The sequence below is a fragment of the Thamnophis elegans genome, chromosome 7, assembly GCF_009769535.1.
Source record: "Thamnophis elegans isolate rThaEle1 chromosome 7, rThaEle1.pri, whole genome shotgun sequence".
Taxonomy (NCBI): Eukaryota; Metazoa; Chordata; class Lepidosauria; order Squamata; family Colubridae; genus Thamnophis; species Thamnophis elegans.
The window spans coordinates 64,856,787-64,878,445 of NC_045547.1; the positions used below are offsets into that span (position 1 = coordinate 64,856,787).

The window sequence follows — 21,659 nt, forward strand, 5'->3', positions numbered from 1 at the left end:
TTTTGAAAGCATAGTAAGTACTTGATAATAAAAGAAAGACGATGAAATGAAAAAGGAGGGTGGTTGACAACATATTCCTAGGATATGCATCAGAACCTTGTAAAAATGATTTAGGAGCTCAGGTATTCATAAACAACAAATGACGCTTTGGGTTTTTCATATCAATTCACATAAATGGTGTGGTTAAGCATAAACATGGTTTCCATTTGTTTCCAGCGATAATATGTATTGATGGTACATTGTGTCTGGAAATAACTAAAAAGGATGTTTGCCTCTATCTGACAACCATGACAAACCTGCTTAAGGACTATAAATAAAGTATATTTGATGAAAATCATATGTTTAAAACTTCACAGTTAAAATCATATATTTGGTAGTTGACAGAAAAGCAAAGGAGAGATTTAGCCATGCTTTAAAAAAGGAAATATTTTTAATATTTCATTTTCTTGAATAACTGCTGCTTGTAACTTTTGGTAGAAATATAGTATTAAGGTTGTGATATTTCTCCATTGGCAGGACTGTGACAAAAGAGTGAAGCAACAATGACAGGATGAACCGGCTTCATGTAGAAAGAAAATCTAAAATCGAAGAAACAAAACATGAACGAGAAAATAGTTAAGTGTTTACAAATTACAGCATTGGGTTTTTTTCTCACTGGGATTGTGGGAAAGGGAGCATTAAAAGCAATAGGGAGAGGACTGGATAATTATATGATTCTTAAAAGATCATCCCCTTCAATTCCGCACTCAAAGTCAGAAATCTGGTTTTAGCTTCAGAGGAAAATAACTGATCTGTCTCCATTTCTGTGTCATTTACTGAAGATAAAACCTTTTCTGCAGATTAGGAAAAGGGGGCATACTGGGTGTTAGATAGCAGGAAATGAAGTAAATTGGTCAGGGGAAAATTTAGGCTAGGTGTTTCTCTGATCTAAATATAAATCTTCCCATTGATACAATTAGATTAAAAAAAGATAAAAATATTAAAATTCATCTAAGACAATGGGGGGGGGGATACTTGTATCCCTCATTTCCATCCTTCAAAGATACAGTTGGCAAAACATTAAGATGCTGAATGCTCTGTTGTCAAAATATTCCGATCTATACGTAAGATATTTCCATATCACTAGCAGTTCAACAGATTTTGTTATGCCTTCAAGTCAGTCTTGAATCCTGATGACTGCCTGGACAAGTCCTGGCAATATTGTTGGCAAGATTTTGGAATGGTTTGTCCTAGGGCTGAGATTGAGTGACCAGCTCAAAGATCCCAGATGGCTTTATGCCTAAAACAGAACCAAAATCCATGTTCTTTGGGTTTCTAGCCTGATACCTTAATCATTTTAAATGGTATCTTTTTGTAGCAAGAGAACCAACCAATAAGAACCAATACTAATTAATATATTTATTACTCACCTGCTGTGGTGAAATAGTTTTTTGCACTGCTTCAGTAAGATTAATCATGAATCAATGAATCCCACTGATTCATTTCTGACTCCCTTTTACTATTGGTATTCTAATAACCATGAGCTTAACTGCTTCAAGCTACACCCAGAGTTGAACTTGTATTTGTATTTGTATTTATTAGTTTGTCAAACATGTACAAGATAGTAGGTATTAATATAAACATGGATATGAATGAAAGAAATGAATGCAAATAAATGTGGTCAGTAGGACAGGGACGGTAGGCACGCTGGTGCGCTTATGCACGCCCCTTAACCATAAACTTGGTTAATGGACTTTGAAGAAGCAAGGCAGAAAGTAGGGTATCAGAGTAGAGTGAACTTTTAAATGCTGGTGTTGGAGAAGACTCCTAAGAAAAAACAACTGATAACCAAGAAAACAAACAAATGGATCAAATAAACAAATCAACCCCGAATTCTCACTCAAGGTGCAAGTAATCAAATTCAAAGTATTAGATTTTAGACATGTTATGCGAAGACCTGGAGAAGTCTATAATGCTGGGAATCATAGACTATTAGGCTGGGAGAGACCTTGGATGTCCTCTAGTCCAAGAAAAAGGTGGCAAGAAACAAGGGAGTAATTAGCATCAATGTGGATGGACTCAATTATAGCAGCAATATGTGCACTGTTGGAAGATCTGAAGGACCAGGTTGGGAACAGATCCACCTGGATATGGTGAATAAGAGTTCATACCATCTTGATGGCACATAATCAAACCAAATACAGCTGAAGACATAAACTCCTACAGTGAATTCTAGCCTATTTTCTACTTTTATAAAAAGTTTACCAGAATCCTTAATTATGTAATATATAGTATCATAGGGCTGGGAGGGACCTTGGAGGTCTTTTAGTCTAACCCTCTGCCCAGGGTAGGAGTCCTTATTCTATCCTGTGCAAATAGTTGTCCAATCTTGAAAACTCTCAGTGAGGACCATACAGCTTTCCATAAATAAGTTTCCTAACAAGATTACTAATGACTGTATGCAGAGAGATAAGTTCTGCTCAATTCAGCAGCACATACATCCATGCTCCCACATAAAGGTGGATAGGATCATCCTGCATTTTAGGATGTCCATATGAACAAGTTAGCTCTTGCTAGAGATGGGATTCTAGGCCACAGTAAATGGACATTTGGTCTAAAATAGTTATGGATCAAAATGAATGACTTCTGGTAGTTTACCCTCCAGTATATACGACAAATGTTATGGATGAGTGTATGACAAATGAGGGAATATTTTATTTTTTATTCTATACGCCGGTACTCATAAAAACAGTTACACATCTAAATCTGAATATATGAAAATGATTTGATGAAATTAATTTGGGAATAATTTATAACAATTTGGGTTCAACGTGAAGTAATTAAAACATTTGAAGGATCCTAAGGTTGGATTTGGATTTGCCATTCTGAAAATAAAGAAAAATCCCAGCAAAGATACTATCAATAGTAATGGGTGTCTTGGATGCAATCTCAAAACAACTGAAGCACCACTTGAACACCATTGGCATTGACAAAATCACCACTAGTCATTTGCAAAAGGCAGCTTTACTTGGACCAGCTTACATTGTGTGACAATACCTTTAACACCATCAAACAACACCATTTGCCTATTCCATGTCCTTGGGAAGGACTCAACAGGTAGCTAAAAATAGAAAATCCAGTCTAACCCTCTGGCTGATTGTACAACAAACCATAATTTATTGAATGTTTATAGACCTTTGGCCCTGTAGGCAAGATACCAATTTGTCTCAAATTTGAACGTTCAGAGGAGGTTTGCCTGTTAGTTTCCACATATGTAAAAATTCATTCCAATTCTACTTTCTTTTCACCATGGTTCATCTGACAAATTTTGCTTATTTTCTATCAGGTTTAACAGAGTCTGAACTCTTGTCTGATAAAAATCTGAATATTGCTTTGGACAATTGCCTTCCTGTAGTTTCCTGCCACCATGGGATGTTTCCAGGTATGTTTCCGGTGTCTATGTACCGGGATATTAAGCATTCATTAAAAAAAAGTAAAATATTTCATGTGAACTGATTAACATGCACAATGCATTTGGGGGGGGGGGAATGAAAATTATAGGAAAATTAGAGCAATTGTATCTGATCAAAGGAGGAAAAACAGAGCCTTCATTTGTACTATGTGTATCTATCTTCAAGTCAGTTTGACTCCTGGCGTGTACTGGACTATTCCCTGCTGTTTTCTTCCTAGCACTGAGAACGGCTTATTGGCCCAAGGCCACACATCTGGCTTTGTGCTTAAGATGGGACCAGAACTCAGAGTTTCCCCATTTCTAGCCTGTTGCCCTAACTCAGGGTTGTCAAACTCGTGGCCCACGGACCAGATGCGTCACGCACTGGCCACGCCCATCTCTGGTTTAGCGAAGGGGGAAAAAGTCATGATAAGTGACATGATGCCAACGTGATGCCATGGGTTTGACACCCCTGTCTTAGCTGCTACATCAAATTAACTGCAATATTAATATTTTTTACAGGTCAGCCTATGGTTCCCTTTTGTATTTAAAAAAAATAAATTAAAATAATGAGAAGCTGCTAAATTTAGACCTTCCAGCAGCATCTTCATTTATTCCAGGAATAACTATAGATCCTGAATAGTGGAGACACTCTTTAAAAAAACAGAATGACAAGGAGCTGCATCATAATGCACATTTTGGAAGTGCACCCAAATGCCCAGAAAGAGGATACTGTAAAGTTAAAGCATGGATAGTACAAAATGTCCTATGGAAGAGGGCAGAGGGGAGATAGCATTTTGTTCAATACATGATTTCCAACTGGCTCTATCTCCATGACAGTTATTTTATGAGTTACAACCTCCCATAGCTCTTTGTGAGAATGCTCCTAGCTTCTTACCAGCATTCCAAATGTGTCCAGAAGACTCCAGAATAAAAGATTAGAGCTTTGGACTGTCTTTTTATGATCCCAACCAACATAAGATTCCAACTTCAGAGGGTGTAACACAAATCAGATTTCTTTTTCTGTCTCACTGCAAAATCCTGCAAAATTTCTACATCAAAATACTCCACCATAAGGGAACCTGTAACTGAGGTATGACAAGTGGCTGGACCCAGGAAGCAAAGAAGCCATTGGATCCATTTAGCACCTCACAACCACAACTCCCACTCTGACCAAACATTCAGATTAGACCTGAGGTCTGTGCAATTGGAGGACTTAAGGTTACAAATCACAGAGTTGTCAACAAGGGAAAGGAGAACACCATTATTTTTGCATCCTCTTGCTCTAGTTTCTCTGAGTACTTTAGGTGGAGGCAGGAATCATCAGACAAAAACTCTAGACTCTAGATTAGAAAGTTCAAAAATTAAAAGTTGCTATCTTTTGACATGATCTATGAAGAAATTGTCTATCTGTGGTCAGAAACCAAGTATCCAAGAGCAAAATGTCCCTGAAATAAATTTTATCATCTGTCTTTCATGTGACCATTACAGGTAGTCTTCAGTTAACAACTGACCTGCTTAGTGATAGTTCAAACTTACAATGGTGCTGAAAAAATAAGTTCCAAACTGGTCCTCATAATTATGGCAGTCATAACGCCCTCATGGTCTTGTGATCATGATTTGGGCCCTTGGCAACAGTTAAGTGTCCTGCAGTCATGTGAGTGTCACAGCTGGCTTCTGATAAAGTCAATGGGGAAGTAAGTCACAAGTCACAGTGACATGACATCTCACCTATTGACCCCAGTGGAACTGATGTTGTAAGCCAGGCATGATCACATGATGTTTCACTTAACAATCATGTCACTTAGCAATGGAGTTGCCAGACCCAATTGCCATTACCAGTACTGTCAGCATGATGTGCTTTGATACATGAGAAAAGAGGCGGGAAAATTTCCTCCCATATATGTAAGATTAATTTAGAATAATAGCCTCCTTTCATTTCATTTTCTGAAAGAAGGTCTGCACCATTTCTGACTCTCAGCTCTTCTCGGATGGAATGTTCCTCATTATATAAGTCCATTTGTTTCCAATAATCTCCCATGGCAACATTCCAAGAAAAGAAATAGGCAGCACAGCTTCATTCCAGACTGACAGATACTAAGATGAAAGAAGGATCTGGGGAAATTTTTTCAAAGACTTGGGCAATGGTTTGATCTAGTAGTTAAGGCTCAAGGCTAGAAACCAGGAGACTGTGAATTCTAGTCCTGCCTTAGATATGAAAGCCTGCTAGGTGATTCTGGGACCAGTCACACTCTCTCAGCCCAACCCACCTCATAGGGTTCTTGTTATGGGGAAAAAAGGAGAAGGAAGGAGTATTAGGTATGTTTGCTGCCTATAAAATTAATAAAGGCAGAATTAAAAAAATATTTTAAAAGTTACTTTTTTGCTAATCCTGTTGAAAAATATGGAAGATTTGAGTTTGTACATTTTATGGAAGCTTATCCAGTGATTGAAATTGTAATTTTTATGAATTTGGTTAATTATGCTAAATTATGCTAAATTTAGTATAGAGCAGGGGTCGGCCACCTAAAACACTCAGAGTCACAAAGGTTCTAACTGGAAGCCCCCCATTCAATTCTGGAGCTGACCGGAAGTCCGGTTCCCCACTATAGAGTCTCCTCCTAGTGAGGTGTCCATTTTCCTCTACCTGTCCTAATCGAAAGCCCTATCAATTGTGGAGCTGACCAGCGACAGGGAGCCACAGCAGAGGGATGAAAGAGCCACATGTGGCTCCAGAGTCACAGATTGGCAATCCCTGGTATAGACAAAGGGTGTCCATCTTTAGCAACTTTAAGACTTGTGGACTTCAACTCTCAGAATTCCCCAGCCAGCCATTGTCTACATCAAATGTGTAAATAGAGATATTACTTCAATGATAACTTGTTTTTCCTTCCTTCCTTTGGGCAAAATCTAGCCTTTGGCAAAGATTACCTGTGGATGCTCTGGGCCCCTGACATCAAGAAGCTTTGATTGTGAAGTCACTGTTTTAATTTCTCACAATTCCCCAGTATAGTACTGTGTCAAGTCATTGTGGGAAATTTTAGATGGCGTGCCAGACTGAGGCACAACTATCAGGTTTGCCCACAGCCAGCAGTGACCACCAGAGAATAGTCTGGCCAGGAATCTCTTAGTCCTGAACTTAATCTGAATTACTAGCTGTAGACTCTACAAAAAGCCACATTTGTACATAATCTACTTTATTTTGTGTACATCATTAATTTTCATTTTTTCCTCCAATATGTAGCCTAAGCATAGGCTTTAATCCAAACATAAATAGCAATAGTTGCTTGTATCCTTACGATTTGTATTGATATTGTTTCCTGATTGCTTATTTGTACCCTATGACTATCATTAAGTGTTGTACCTTATGATTCTTGATGAATGTATCTTGTTTTTTATGTATACTGAGAGCAAATGCACCAAAGACAAATTCCTTGTGTGTCCAATCACACTTGGCCAATAAAGAATTCTATCCTGTCCTGTCCTGTCCTGTCCTGTCCTGTCCTGTCCTGTCCTATCCTATCCTATCCTATCCTATCCTATCCTATCCTATCCTATCCTATCCTATCCTATCCTATCCTATCCTATCCTATCTATAATGTTGCTTGCACAAATTGCCAGAGGATTGTCAGTTAACGTTGGCTAGTTAGTTCCCTCAGTAGTGCTATAATATTTTAATTGCTCTTCCTCAGAGGTTCATGACCAATAGGGAAATTGATCACTAGTTGTCAAAAATCAAATAATTGTTAATGTCAAGATAAATCTATTGAATCTGCAAGGATATCTGGGAGAATTTATTTATTTATTTGTATCTTAATAACTTGTTAGCAAACATATCAAATTCACATTTTTCCTATTTCCTCACAACAACCATGTGAGGTGATATGGCCTGAGAGAAAGTAACTGGCCAAAGTTATCCAGTTGACTTTCATGGCTAATTCATGGTCTCCTACTTTTTAGCCTGGTTATTACCAAATAACCTCATTTTTTAAGTGCAGTTCTAATTCTACATTGTTCTGCTTTTATTTAACCATTTTTGTAACAAAGATTTTTCTTTATATTTTCAGAGCTCGCACCGAAATCAGTGGAAGAATTGCCTCCTCTCCCCAGAATAGACAAATACAAGCTCGCAAGATTTTTAGCAGATAAAGCCATCAGGGTATATTTAATAGCAATATTTTTAAATAGTATTTGTATTGTAGCATGTCTATCTAATAATTGGAATTAAACAATTTAAAAATATTCTACAAACATATTTAAAAATAGCACACTGAATAAGAAAAAAAAAAGGGAAAATATTGCTTTGAAAAAATAGAGATAAAAGTGAAAATAGGGTTGGTATCTGTTTAAAAATACAGCTGCATAATTCTTCGCACTCAGTTTCATTTCTATATTTTTTCATTCTTCTAAAAAGTTCTTAAAATCTGGGATGATGTCAATATATTCTTCAGTAACTTTAAAGTGCTTTGAAAAGGAATTTTTCTGTGTATTTTCCCAAGTTTTCAGATCTGTCAAAAATCTGCAATTAAGTCAGAGATAACAATGGGAGAAAAATAATATCTGTACATCTATTGTAGAATGGTTTGATACAACTGTTGTTCAAAGTTCTTTAAAAAAAGGGGAAACATTTCTCAAATTAAGTTTTTGCTCTGGCCTACTATTTGGCTTGATAAGTTATCCAAATCCAATGAAGCCTTCAGGCAATTGAAAGCAACATTAATTTGCTTGGAAACATTGAGGGCAATTCATTGATGGCAAAGAACTTGCACAGTGTGGTAAAAGGGGTTAAGATGACAGCCATGATACTGCAATCAAAGCTTCATAGTTTTTTATGTGCATTGCTGTTTAATTTTGGGAGAGACCTTTAAAAAAAAAACTAAAGATAAAGATGAAGAACACACCATTGCAGGCGTTTTGTTGACTATTGCTTTATGTGATCATCAGCTCTGAAACCCCTTTATGATTTCAGGAAAGGAGAATTTTTACCATCTGTGGTCCTTACCCAGTTATTCGCTCTTGTTTAAGAAAGAGAGGATGGGTGGAAAGAAAGCATATTCTTAAATTTGACATTCATGACCATAAAGATGAAGGGCATGAAGCTGAATGTGACAACAGTGTTAAAAATGGTAACATATTTTAACTATGTTTTTTTCTTGCATTTTATTTGCTTAGAAATAAATAATAATTGGCTTGAATTTGTGAAACATATTCATATATCAATATGTTTTTCGACTCTTCTTTCGGGATTGGTAAACTTTAATGCAGATAGGTGTCATGGATGTGTGAATTATTTGAGATTTGTATTATGTCCATCTACTTTTTCAGATGCATTTCCCTCTCTGCCCTAAGAAGCCAATAATTGCTAGTTTCTCATTTAGTAATCTCCCTTGATGATAACTTTACCTACTGTCAGGTTACAAAATGCTCACAATTATTCTAATTGGCGAAGAGGGAGAAGTACCAGTCAGGGAATGTTGTGAATAAGTGCAGCTGTTGGAAAATAAATAGTTGGTTAAGATCAACTTAACCTAAGGACAATTCATTTTGTATGCTGTTAGTGGAAATGTTTATTTTTAACCATTTAGTCCTGTATTGACTCTTGGTGACTTTATAGGAAAGTGTTTTCTATGCTATCCTATCAAGCACAACTTCTTTCAATTGTTGTATTTTCACCTTTCCATCATATTTGGTGTTGTTAACCCAGCATGTTCTTTGCTTGCCCTTATTTTTTGTCCACTAAACATACCTAGCATCATTGCCTTCTCCAATGAATACACATGCATAACCTGGCTAAAGTAACTCAGATACAGTCTTATGATTTTAGCTTCTAGGGATGTGTCTGGTTTTATATGATTTAACACCTCTCTATTAGTTATTGGTTACTCTTGCTGTCCATAGTATACACAATAATTTGCAGCAGCAGCAGAATTCAAAATAATGGAAATGCCTTTTATATTTTCCTTTAAATGAATTCTACTTAATTATTAGAGTATTTCCACTGTATTGCAACATCTAGTTTGCAAAAATTTAGACAATTAGGTTCAGCAGCTGGATTCACATTTGCTCCATCTCTTTGTTTCCATTTTTGGCTGCAAATATCTAGGAAATTTGATTCTCTTCTGCTCATGTTAAAGCATGTAATATTAATTTTTTATTTTGAAGTTAATGACTGTAAATGACATTGGTTTAAAATATAAAAGTGAATCTGGACATTAGAAAAAATGGTGGGGGACTGTCAAAATTCTGATTATTCTATCTCATGATTTGATTTTTCTAATAACATTTTTTGGAAATAAATGTTTGAAGTAAGGCTTCCAAATGTTGGAAGAAATATTCATAGTTGGGATATAGCTTTCAGAACATTAAAAACATTTAACATATACTTCAATGTTCTATTATAGGCTAACCTTATTTGAATCTTATATAATTTTTAATTCAGGGCAATAATGTGTTTTCAATACACTTTGCTGCAGCCTATTTAGCTTTTTGTATTTTATTTTTAAGAAAAAAAGACAGTATTGCATGAAGAAGAAAGTTTAAACAATTCAAATGACATCCATGATATAATGGTAAGATTATAGAGATAATCATATTATTGTATGTTCTAGTTTTTTTAAAAATATTTTTGTGAAGTTGATTCTCTTCTCCAAGTTCCCTATTATTTACTTTTGTATTCTCTTTGAATGCTATATTATAAACTAATAAAAATTGAATGGAAAGTTTATTTTCAGTGAGGGTGGAAGGAGAAACAGGGACCCACCTATTGTGGAGAGAGTAGTATATTCACCAGAATATCCTGCTGGATTACCCTAAAATGCAACTACTTACTCTGCAGTTCTAGAGGAAATTCTAGCAAGTAACTGGACAGAATTTTCTCTGTAGTATGATCTGAAGTGAGAGTTCATTGGGTCAGCTTGAAAGACTCACAAAAGTTCACCTATTTCATAGGAACACAGGTTTGGCACAGTTTATGCATGTGAAAGGGACAACTGATTACTTTTTATGAATGTATTCACCCTTTGATAATTAAAGAGAGTTATAAATTTAACAAAGAAATAAGCTGAAGTTATTCTTAGATGTATAATAATGTTGGCAGCTTTGACTTGAAGTCCAAGCTCTGACTCTAATTCTGATTTCAATCTAGATCACATAAATTTCCCACTTTCCATGTAGTTTTTCTTGTAATATGAATTCCTCTTTCCATCAATCTTCCATGCTTTATTGTTCTGTGCAACTATAGCATTGGATCCTCATGGAACTTCTTATTTCTTAGTTGCAGCACAAACAGGAATTCCTATAAAATGAAATGAAGGCTTTGCTTCAATTTGTTCAATTTAGGGATGGGTTATCAAAGAGTATTGGATGAAGTGGATAATGTTTTCCATGTGGAAACATAACAGAGTCTTCTTTGGGCCAGTCTAGATTGGTAAGAAATGAAGAAACTTCTTTTTATTGGACTACTAAAAAGGATGCAGTTGATTACTACACCCTCCATATTGATCAGATATTGAACCATTATTCGAGAACTGGCTCTTTTACAACCAAAGTAAGTATGTAAATATTGAAAAGGATAACATATTAGTAAATATTTAACACATGCATTTAGCTTAGTAAGGTTGACTCATTTGACTCAGAGCAATAAATTAAATTAAATCTTAATTGATGGAATATTAAAATAGAGCAGGGGTGCCAAACTCAATTTCATTGAGAGCCACATCAGGGTTGTGTTTGACCTTGGGGAGATGGGGTGGATGTGGCCAGGATGGGTGTGGCCAGCTCAACATCACTTGTGTCTGCACTTTGCTTGCTTGAGCATTCTGCCAGTGAAAACAGGCTCCTGAACTCCGTTTTTGGTTGCAACGGCCTCCTGCAATCCTCTGCCAGTGAAAACGGAGCTTGAGAGCCATAGGCTACTAAACTACACAGACTACATAGTCTATGGAGCCATAGATACCAAAATGATATACAAATTAGTGTGACACTATCATGGGAACTGAAAATAACCATGTAGAGGAGGAGACTCAACATTATGTGAAGAATTAGTATTGCTTTATAAAAGCTTAGTAAGACCACATCTGTAATACTTTATCATGTTTTGGTCACCAATTAGTATAAAAAAAGATGTTGAGACCTTGGAAAGCATGCAGAAAAGAGCAACAAAGATAATTAGGAGTCTGGAGACTAAAACATAAGAAGAACCGTTGCAGGAATTGGGTATGATTAGTCTAGAGCAGTGTTTCTCAACCTTAGCTACTTTAAGTCCTGTGGACTTCAACTCCCAGAATTCCCCAGGCTGCAATTGCTGGCTGGGGAATTCTGGGAGCTGAAGTCCACAAGTCTTAAAGTGGCCATGTTTGAGGACCCTTGTTATAGAGCAGTGTTTCTCAACCTTGGCGACTTTAAGTCCTGTGGACTTCAACTCCCAGAATTCCCCAGCCAGCTCTGGCTGGGGAATTCTGGGAGTTGAAGTCCACAGGACTTAAAGTCGCCAAGGTTGAGAAACACTGCTCTAGAGAAAAGGACTGACATGATAGCAGTGGTCCAATATCTGAGGGGCTGCCACAAAGAAAGGTAGTCAACTTATTTTCCACAAAAAATATATATTTGCCACAAAGAAGAGGTAGTCAACTTATTTTCAAAGCACCAGAAGGTAAGAAAAGAAACAATGGAAACTAATGAAAACTAATGGATGGAAACAAATCAAGGACAGAAGCAACCTAGAACTAAGGAGAAATTTCTTAATAGTTAATTAACAAGTGGAAAACCTTTCCTTCACAAGTTGTGGATAATTCACAGGGGTGGAATTCACTTATCTTTCCTACAGGTTCGCAAATGTGAGAGCACGCTCACATTTTTTTAAAGAGAATTTCTTAACAAGGGTGAAATATGAGATTTCCCCCTTACGATTTAACTTGTCAACAATGTTGTTTAGTTATAAATATGTTAATTAATGCTGGAAGCAAAGATGGGGCCTAAAGAGTCACAGAGTTACAGTCCTTTTTATAGACTGATGCAAATTACAACACACCTGTGATTGGAAAAAGCAGCCTGGCATTTCATTGGGAGCAACAACTCATATGCCTAATGAAGTCAGTGAGATCATTAAGGTGTAACTATGAGGTAAAGAGGTAGGACTACAATGGCAATGAGGTTTTGAAAAAAGAAGGAGGCAGTTATTCCATAGTGTGTTTCGGGAAATTACTTTCTTTAGCTTTCATAGAAGTCTGCTGAGCTCCCAGTATCTTTTCCCCAACTTACTCAGCATTCCTTGGCTTCCTGACTGTTCTGTGGCTATGCTAACATTGTAGTTTTTCTGGGAAAGTCTTTTTGTAATGGGATAGTTGTCCAATTTGACACTGGAGCCAATGCATTCTTTTCCTGGAGAAGATATATTTGGCTTTGGGGATTTAGTTGGCTCTATAATGTCGATAGCATGCTGGCAAATCTCGAGGTTGACATCATTGTGGGATTTGGCTTTGTGGAAGCAGTCCTCCCAGTTGATAGTGTTAAAATATTTTTTGGAATTGAATGATCCGATTTCTGTCACATCAAGCTTGTAATCAACTATTGGCCAAAATTATGTCTATGCTGATTGACAACAATTTTCCAAAGTCTCAAGGAAAAATATGTTGATGAATCAAAGATCTTATGAATGGAAAACAGATGTTCTACCATGGGAACAGAGTTGCCCTTACATTATCCAAGATATATTACCCATCGAGCAAAGGCAAAGGTAATTTGATGTGATGAAAATAAAATTTCTGTATTGCTGTTTTGAGTATTCTGCCATTTTACATAGGTAGCAAGTTAGTTGTCATCCACAAGAGATGCCAGAATCCATTGCAAGCTTATTATTTTGGAAATTGTATATTTTGATCTTAGAGTTGTCCGTGTTAGATAACTCAAGTTATGGGAAAATTGGAATATTTGAAGTAGAATAGATTAAATCTCAGTTGAAAATTCATAGGTAATATAGGAGTGGTAAAAGGTGACATTTTCCTGTCTGATCTTAGTGAGAGGTGGAGGATGGAGTTCAAAGGGAAGAATAAACTTAAAATTACATTATTCTTCCTTTTGAGTAACTTAACTACCTGACATATGAAATACATGTTTTGAGGCCTGGAACCAACTTAATAACTTCAGAGGGTTTCAGATGATCCTCTTGTGTTGACATATACAATGATGGCAATGGTGGAGGAGGGGGTGGCATATAGGTCTGTCTGTGATTGGATGTATTTTTGTCATGCCTCTAGTAGCTGATTTGTAATGCATATGATAAGAATGGATTTATATTTTATGAGCCTGAGGACATATATAGTGTCTAGTCAACTACAGGTTCTCTTGACTCTCACTTGTTGTGGCTTATACATGCTAAAAGAAGGGCAGTGGTCCTTAAATTGGTAGAAATTATCTCCAGGGAAAAAAAATGGGCATATTTTGAGGGAAATGTGGCAGTTGGTAATTTGTTATTTGTGATTTGGAACTATCATTTGTGCAAAACATCAAAGATATTAGTTTGTGTATGTGTGTGTCATTGGGAGTAATGACATTATTCAAGCCCAGGAAATGTGGTAATTGAATGGAACTGTTTTAAGAACCCACTAATCTAAGAAGCAGTGAATATAACTTTGGATAAAGACCTGGCAATGCTTGTTATAGTGGCTCACCTACTATTGGAACAGCTATCAGCTGTTACAGTACCATTCAATCATATATTCATTTTGTTTATTGGCAGAGACACGGTTAAGGTGTGTGTGTGTGTGTGTGTGTGTGTGTGTGTAAAGCCAATCAGAGCACTCATCAGAAATTTCATCAATGTGCTGATTACATTCTCCTCATTCCACAGCATTTTAATTAGGAAAGTCTTGACATGCTTTCAACCTATGTCTAGATGCAATGAAGATATGGATGATGGGAAATAAAGTAGCTTTGAATCTGTGGGGAGGGTTCTTCTTCTTCTTCTTCTTCTTCTTCTTCCCCCCCCCTCCTCCTCCTCCTCCTCCTCCTCCTCCTCCTCCTTCCATATCCATCATCGGATGTTGGCGATCATGTTGGCAATCCTATTTTTGTAACAGCTGCATGAAAAAGTGCTGCTGAGTTTTGTACAAACCAGTCCATTAAGTTTTGAAGCCATGATGATGTTCTTCTGCCTGGACTTCATTTGCCTAGGGTGCTTCTTGGGTATAGACTAGAGGAGGACTGCTTGTTCTAAAAGGGATTGCACTTTAGTAGTAGTAGCACACTTCTAGGGTGTTCTTAGAGTAATTGCTGTCGTTGGAGCCCAGTGGTCAGAAGCAATAATTAACCATTTTATTTATTTATTTGTGAAATTCATTGGCTGCTAAACTTACCACAGGGTAACCCTGGGCAGCTTACAATCTTAAAAAGATAAAAACTATGCAAAAGCTAAAAGACATAAATAAAATAATATGAAGATCCAAAGACTGACCCCCCCAATTAAAAATGGGGAGAGCAGAGTAGGATGGGTGGGATGTGGGATCTGTGGTTCACCAGTCAACCACCTCCACTGTGTTTTCCTTGGAGCCCCAAACTAACTGGCAGAGCCAAGTCTATAGGCTCTGAGGGAAGGTCAGGAGGTTTGGTGGAGACCTCATTCCAGGGGACAAGATGTTCCTTAGGACAGGTGTAATGGCAAAGAAGGCTCTTCTCCTGGACCCCACCAGCTGGAAGACTGGGGCTTAACTGGGCCCCAGCCTGCTCCTCTGCCAGTATGGGTGGGGCTGTCCAATCCCAATTTTGCTCCCTGTATCAGCTATGCTGTACAATACAGTTCATTTTATTGCATATTTTATATTTTGTACAGCACTTTTTCATTTTATTTTGCATTAAGTGCTTTAAGGAACTTTATATATAACAGCATTTCTTTATATATAACAGCATTAAAATATGGAGCCCTTGTTCTCTGAGGTTGTTGGTTATCAGCGCTGATGACACTATCTAGTTAAATAATGAAGCATTTGCAAAAAAAAGAAAGACAACCAAGCTCAGAGTGCACAAAGGATTCCATATTTTAATGTTGTTATATATAAAGTAATGCTGTTATATATAAAGTTCCTTAAAGCACTTAATGCAAAATAAAATTAAAAAGTGCTGTACAAAATATAAAATATGCAATAAAATGAACTGTATTGTATTTATTTATTGGCAACCAAAGGTTTTACATACATTTGTATTTAAAATCACATCAATTCAATCTATTCCTTCTGGTATTAGCAGCACTATTTGTCAGGATATGCTTTTGTATCTTCCTTGCAGACATTGCAAACAGAGAGAAAGGCAGGATAAAAAAGGGAAGGAGGGAAAGAAAACCAAAACAGAAGCTAAATTCCTCCAGAGAAGATCTAAGTAAAGGGGGGTGGGGGTTCTTTAACAATATCTACAGGGTGTAACAGAGGCATTTAACAGATTTTGGGGAGTGCACATTCTAGACTTTGGATGCCACTACCAGAAAACCTGCCCAGATGGTCCTTGAGACATAAAAACCTCCCTTGACAATCTCAGTGTTCTGTCCCAGCGTTAGCAGAAACAAGAAACAGACTCCTTGTCATAAAACAACCCCTCTTTATTTATCTCCTGTGAATTAACAGCATTCACACACTGAAAAGTCCAGGAAATAGTCCTTCAAAGAGTTAACTGCAGTAACAGACTTTATCAGTTCCTTGTGATAATTGCCAGGCCGTGAGCTCCTAGACACAAAGCTGCAAATTAAGTTCTGGCAAACAGTCTCTGAGGCACAAAACACAATGAGCCAAATCTTCAGAAATCCAAACTGTTGTCTCCTACGACCCTTTCCTTTTATTTATTTCCCAGCCAGGGAGGGGCCATTCAGTGTCCACATGTGCTTTGCTTTCTGATCGACTCCTTGTCCTCTCAGTTGTTCTCCTCTCCTAAGAGCTCTGTGCATATGCATCTCTGAAACAGGTCCCAACTGTTCATCATTCCCACTTATCTCAGCATCAAAAGGCAGCTGCCTCTCCGGTGGCTAGGAAATGACGGCCCTGGCTCTATCTCTATGTCTGATGTAGAGCCTCCATCAGAGCCTTTCCCAGACTCTAGAGTTGGCCCAAGTTCCTCCCAATCTATTCATCATCCGAGTTTGCCGCCAGCTCCGCTGGCAGCTGGTGGGCCACAACACTCAGAGATCTGCCATGTTTGTAATTAAGAAGGTGGTAGATACTAATCCCATGACATATGTTTATTTTTTATATAAGAAAAATTGTTGACTCTGGCTCCACAACGAATTGTCAATAGAACAGATGCTTCAACAGATGTGGAATATGAACAGATGTGGCATATGAACTGTGATATGACTGCCAAATGCTGTAGCTTGCAGACCAAGCACAAGGACAGCTCCAATAAAATGCATACAATAAGCTATTTCTCAACATTGACAGCATTGTGATGTGTGGACTTCAGTTCCCAGAATTCCCCAGTCAACCAGGGGAATGTATCTTAACTCACACATCTTAAACTTGCCAAGATTGGGAAACACTGAACAAAGCATTATATATGAATGACTTTGATTGGTATGCTAACTGTACTCACTCCTGGATAGAGCTAGTTTATTATTGTCCATAAAAGCAATGATTATGTATATACATGTATTATTTATAGATAGGACTCTGTTTGCACCTGAGGAATTTGCCATGGTATGTGTCAGTGAACCCAAACAGTTTCTTTCCTCGGTGTTATGCCATCTGTATAGAGGATGAGAAATCTGCTTTTATTGGTAAGTTGTTTTAAAGTTCTTTCATCTTAGCCTATGGAAGGCTCTGTAGTCTGGGGAAGGCTTTTCATCTGCCAATAGAAGCGTTTTTATTGTTGTGGCTGACAGCAAGCAGCTAAAATCTATTAGCAATTCTGTAACAATACATGCACTAATTGAGCACTTTTTCCAGTCCAATGGAAATTAGAGAAAATATCCATATTGATATATCAGCACAACAATCTTAGTTACATTTATTTGGGAATAATATCCATTGTGATGAATAGAACTAACATTTAAATGCACATTAAAATTGCAACTTTCCTGACATTTATTGCCTTGAAGAAGGAATGTTTTATAAGCTCACTTACAACCTTGTAATAATTTTGCTTTCTGCAGATGATTTAGGAATGGTCATAGATCGATTTATGAAAACAGATTATTTTCCTACAGAATTATGCAATCTCTTGACCTGTCCTAATTTTTTTTTCAAATCTTAGATTACATTTTTGTGCACAGTTTTGTACTTAGCTATAACACTATGGCAAAAGTTTCCAATTATTTGGAAACTCAAGTGTTATAATGAGCTCCTGTTTTCCATGGCTGCATCCATCTTTTCTTTTCTTTTCCAAAAATCTGCAAAATAGCAATAGCAAGAATTTTTTTGGGAATGAAGAATGTGTAATAGAGACAATGTAGAACTTGTCTATCTTGAAGATGGCTGTGCTTCTTCTTTTCTTGACTGCTTGTGATCAGAACCAATCTGAGGAATTGCCAAGAAGACCTCAATGTCAAATTTTAAGGGTTTGAATGTATCACTTATAAATTATCACTTTTAATTTTTATTCTGGCCAGGGTCAGGAATTGAGGATCTGTGGAAATATCTGAATAGACTGAATAGGACTTACTTATGATGTACTATCTCTAACAGATAATTGCAAGTTAACCCTTTTCTCCTAAAAGATTGTTCATTTTAATAATGATTCAATATTAATGGTCATATTCCTAAACTTATTGTTTTTATACAATAAAAGAAGTATGACAATATTAGGCCTACACTTTTACAAAAAACAGATTGTATTCTTGATTTTTTGAATTGTTAGTTGTGTTACTCCAGACAACCTCATTCTTGTTTTGAAAAGCAAAACAAAAACAATACTACAATACTTTAACATTCACCGTGTACTAAAATCCTCTTCTAATGATACACAAATTATACCAGTTGGCAGAGAGAGAAAAAGTATCTGGAGATGTTTCCAAATCATTTCACACTTGCAGCTATCACTTATTTCCTCACAGCTGCTTCAGATCTTAATTCTCTCCTTACAGATAGTAACCGAGACCCTATTCTATATGCTCATCCAGGTCCATTCTACCTGGTAAAATTATAGCAGATAAATAAAATATTGGATTTTCATAATACATCTCCAATATCACATCAGGTTTGGCATGCTGCCCTTGTGGAAATGGGACCAAATATACAGTATCACTGCAGTTTAAATGGTTCTGGATGGATTTGGTGCTATTTTCATCATATGCTTATAGTTCTGCTTTCTGCTTTATCATTTAGACAATTTGCTGCTTAAAAGAAATGTCATGTATTTCAGATGACTTCAGAAAAACAGCAGCCTTCTGCATAGTTAAATGGATTGTCAATTTGCATATTTCTGATGACTGGTCGTTTAAAGAAAACAGTGACAGAGAAGATGAAATTCAGATTAAAGGTATTCTTTAGAATTGTAGCTGTCTCTACAGTGGAATAAATGTCCTTTCGTTGCAGTATCAGTTGGCCTTTTTATTTTCAATGTTGATTTTAATGAAATCTACAAAACCTATTTCCTCTGGTAAATTTTGGACTGCATAAATGTTATATATCCAAATCACAGGGACCTTACAAAAAAGCCTTGAAGGGAGATAGAGTATATAGCAGTGGTGAAATTTTATTTATTTTTTACTCCCGGTACTGTGGGCGTGGTTTGGTGGGCATGGCAGGGGAAGGATACTGCAGAATCCCCATTCCTTCCCCACTCTGGGGCAAGCCAGAGGTGGTATTTGATGGTTCTCCGAACTACTCAAAATTTCTGCTACTGGTTTTCCAGAACCTTTCAGAATCTGCTGAATTTCACCCCTGGTATACAGCTTGTATATGTAAATGTGCTGTCCCCTCAAAATAGCGCAACACGCAGGCATTAATGTCTAAACTGCTGGCAACAAATACATTTACAAAATGTGAGAGGGTGTGCTCACTTCTGTGATATACTGTAGATTGAATGGCATACCGCATGCCATCACTGATAAGCATTTTGCCTCAATTTCCTAGATTATGAGGTAAAGAAAGTTAAGGAGCTTCCCGGAGAACTTGTAGAAATGGCATGCAAAGTATGTGAAACCTATCTTGAACAATTTGAAAACGAAGACATTGATTCAGAGACAGATAATGTTCCAGTACTTTCAGAAACAGAATGGAATCAGTTCATTGACCAATACTATTCTCTCATTCAGTAAGTGTTGACTTCCATGTCTGTTAACTGAAAATTACTATCAGCTTCATGTTTATGTTGATGCTTAATTTTATGGGCCTTTTCTTTTGGAGGAAACTATAATTTGATACATGCAGAATGTATACTGTAGGATTTTCATCATATTGTTTTTGTTGGATTAATTGGTTATATTTCTCTATAGGTAAACCTGTGGCTCAAAGGCAAAAATATATATTCTCTTGTAAAAAAAAATGCATATACCTATTGACAAAGATATTTCTGAGCATATGACAAATGTTTCACTAAGAGCATGCATGTCACTTGCAAAACACTAGTTTTGCAAAACTAGTGAAGCAAAACATGAAGTCAGTAAAGGAAAGTGCTTGCTGCTCTTCTTAGTTATTTTCCTTGTCTTGGTGGAAAGGGTGAGAGGAAAAATCAGCAAGGGGCTTATTTGCATTGTTTTTGTTGCCCACCATCAATAAAATTTTCATTTAGCATTAGATCTTCCCGTACTATGTAGCATATCGGGCAGCTCCTCGAGAACAGGAAACAATTATTTTAGGAAGGATAGAAATAGATGTCAGCTTTTATTCACCTGCTTCCAATTGCAAATTCAGCCTCCAGGTGGGTTTTCATGTTATATCACCTCAAGTGCTCTTTGGGCTGGAGTATTTTACTTCCTTATAGGTTAAGTGTTACCTTGTGCAATATGTAAGAGATTGCTAGTCAACACCCAGCAAAAATGTTATCTCCTTCATCTAGTAATCTTTGCTTAGCTAGCTGAGGGTTTTCGAAAGAAAATAAACTTCTAAGTATCATGCATCATGTTTCCAGTCAGTTGAGGAAAAATGTTTTCAGTAGAAGAGAATATATGTAGCTCAGGGTTGGACTGTGAAGTCTTGGTACTCTCTGAACTTAATTGTTTGCTTGCAGGCATTTCATTACTTGACTAGGTAACATCATCTGTGCCGATTACCATGCTGGTTGGGTAATAAAATGTCTACAAAAAAAGGATTTGGAAAGCACCAAGGACTCCACTAAAAATGGTTTCACACTATGAATTTTCTCTCTCTGTGTATATTTGTGTATCAATGTATAAAGTATTGTAAATAAAGAATATAAAAAACTAGAACTGATCTTAGGGAAGGTATGAAGGACTGTTAAGAAGGGACTTCATTAACTTGTCAAGTTTCCAGTACAATAAATTTGTGAAAAATGAAACCTCCTGTCTTTCCATGGTAGACTTTCATAAAAACCTTTCAAAATTGCCCACTATCCCGCCCCCCAGAAATATGGGGGATCAACAATTTTGATGTGAATTGGTATTAAGCTAGGAATAGATGACATAATGAATATGATTGTAATTTTAATTGTTTGCACAAAATATTTGTACCCAGATGACACACTGTTTAATGGAAGATGGATTGTTTATATTGAAATAAAATAATAAAAAAACAATTTTGGTGTGTATCAGAGCTATATTGAATCTACTTGTTTTCCTAAAGGGATCCTTGAACTGAAGTTATATCCTAATTTCCTAACTTATTCCTTAAAATGTCATGCTCTACTCCAAATAATTTGTAACTGTAATAATTTTGAATACAAATTTATTACAAGGTTGGTTTAATTTTCTTGCTTTTTTTCCAGTGAAGGGGCAGTTATTTGTAATGCAGACCGTTATTTTATTCAGTGTCAAAATATTTTGCACAAAATTAGGCTACTTAATCCACAGCAAGAGATTGATGGTCTTCATAACATCTGGATCATTAAGCCTGGAGCAAAATCCCGTGGCAGAGGTAGGATTATGGGTTACGTTTTTTGTTTTTTTGTTTACAAATGCAGTTATATTTTTTCAGCAGAGAATCTATTAGAGAAGGCCAATTATCTCTCATTATGGTCTAGATTAGAAAAGATGATTAACCTGTATCTAATTTTAAAAAAAAATTGTACAGAGAGATGATAGTTTTACAGAAGTCTGCTCAGGGGCTAAGACCCTGAGTTTCTCGATCAGAAGGATGGC

At 36.7% G+C, this 21,659-nt stretch overlaps 1 protein-coding gene across 1 annotated transcript in view; it reads left to right on the forward strand.

Moving 5' to 3' along the window:
* Positions 1-550: 550 nt before the first annotated feature.
* Positions 551-21,659, forward strand: part of TTLL8 (tubulin tyrosine ligase like 8) — a 30,495-nt gene continuing 9,386 nt past the window's right edge. Inside the window, exons 1-10 of the mRNA XM_032221859.1 lie at positions 551-614; positions 3,326-3,421; positions 7,498-7,589; positions 8,400-8,556; positions 9,935-9,999; positions 10,848-10,976; positions 17,066-17,180; positions 18,764-18,880; positions 19,477-19,657; positions 21,287-21,435. Coding sequence (XP_032077750.1) covers positions 551-614; positions 3,326-3,421; positions 7,498-7,589; positions 8,400-8,556; positions 9,935-9,999; positions 10,848-10,976; positions 17,066-17,180; positions 18,764-18,880; positions 19,477-19,657; positions 21,287-21,435 — 1,165 coding nt within the window. The remainder of the gene's footprint in view (positions 615-3,325; positions 3,422-7,497; positions 7,590-8,399; positions 8,557-9,934; positions 10,000-10,847; positions 10,977-17,065; positions 17,181-18,763; positions 18,881-19,476; positions 19,658-21,286; positions 21,436-21,659) is intronic.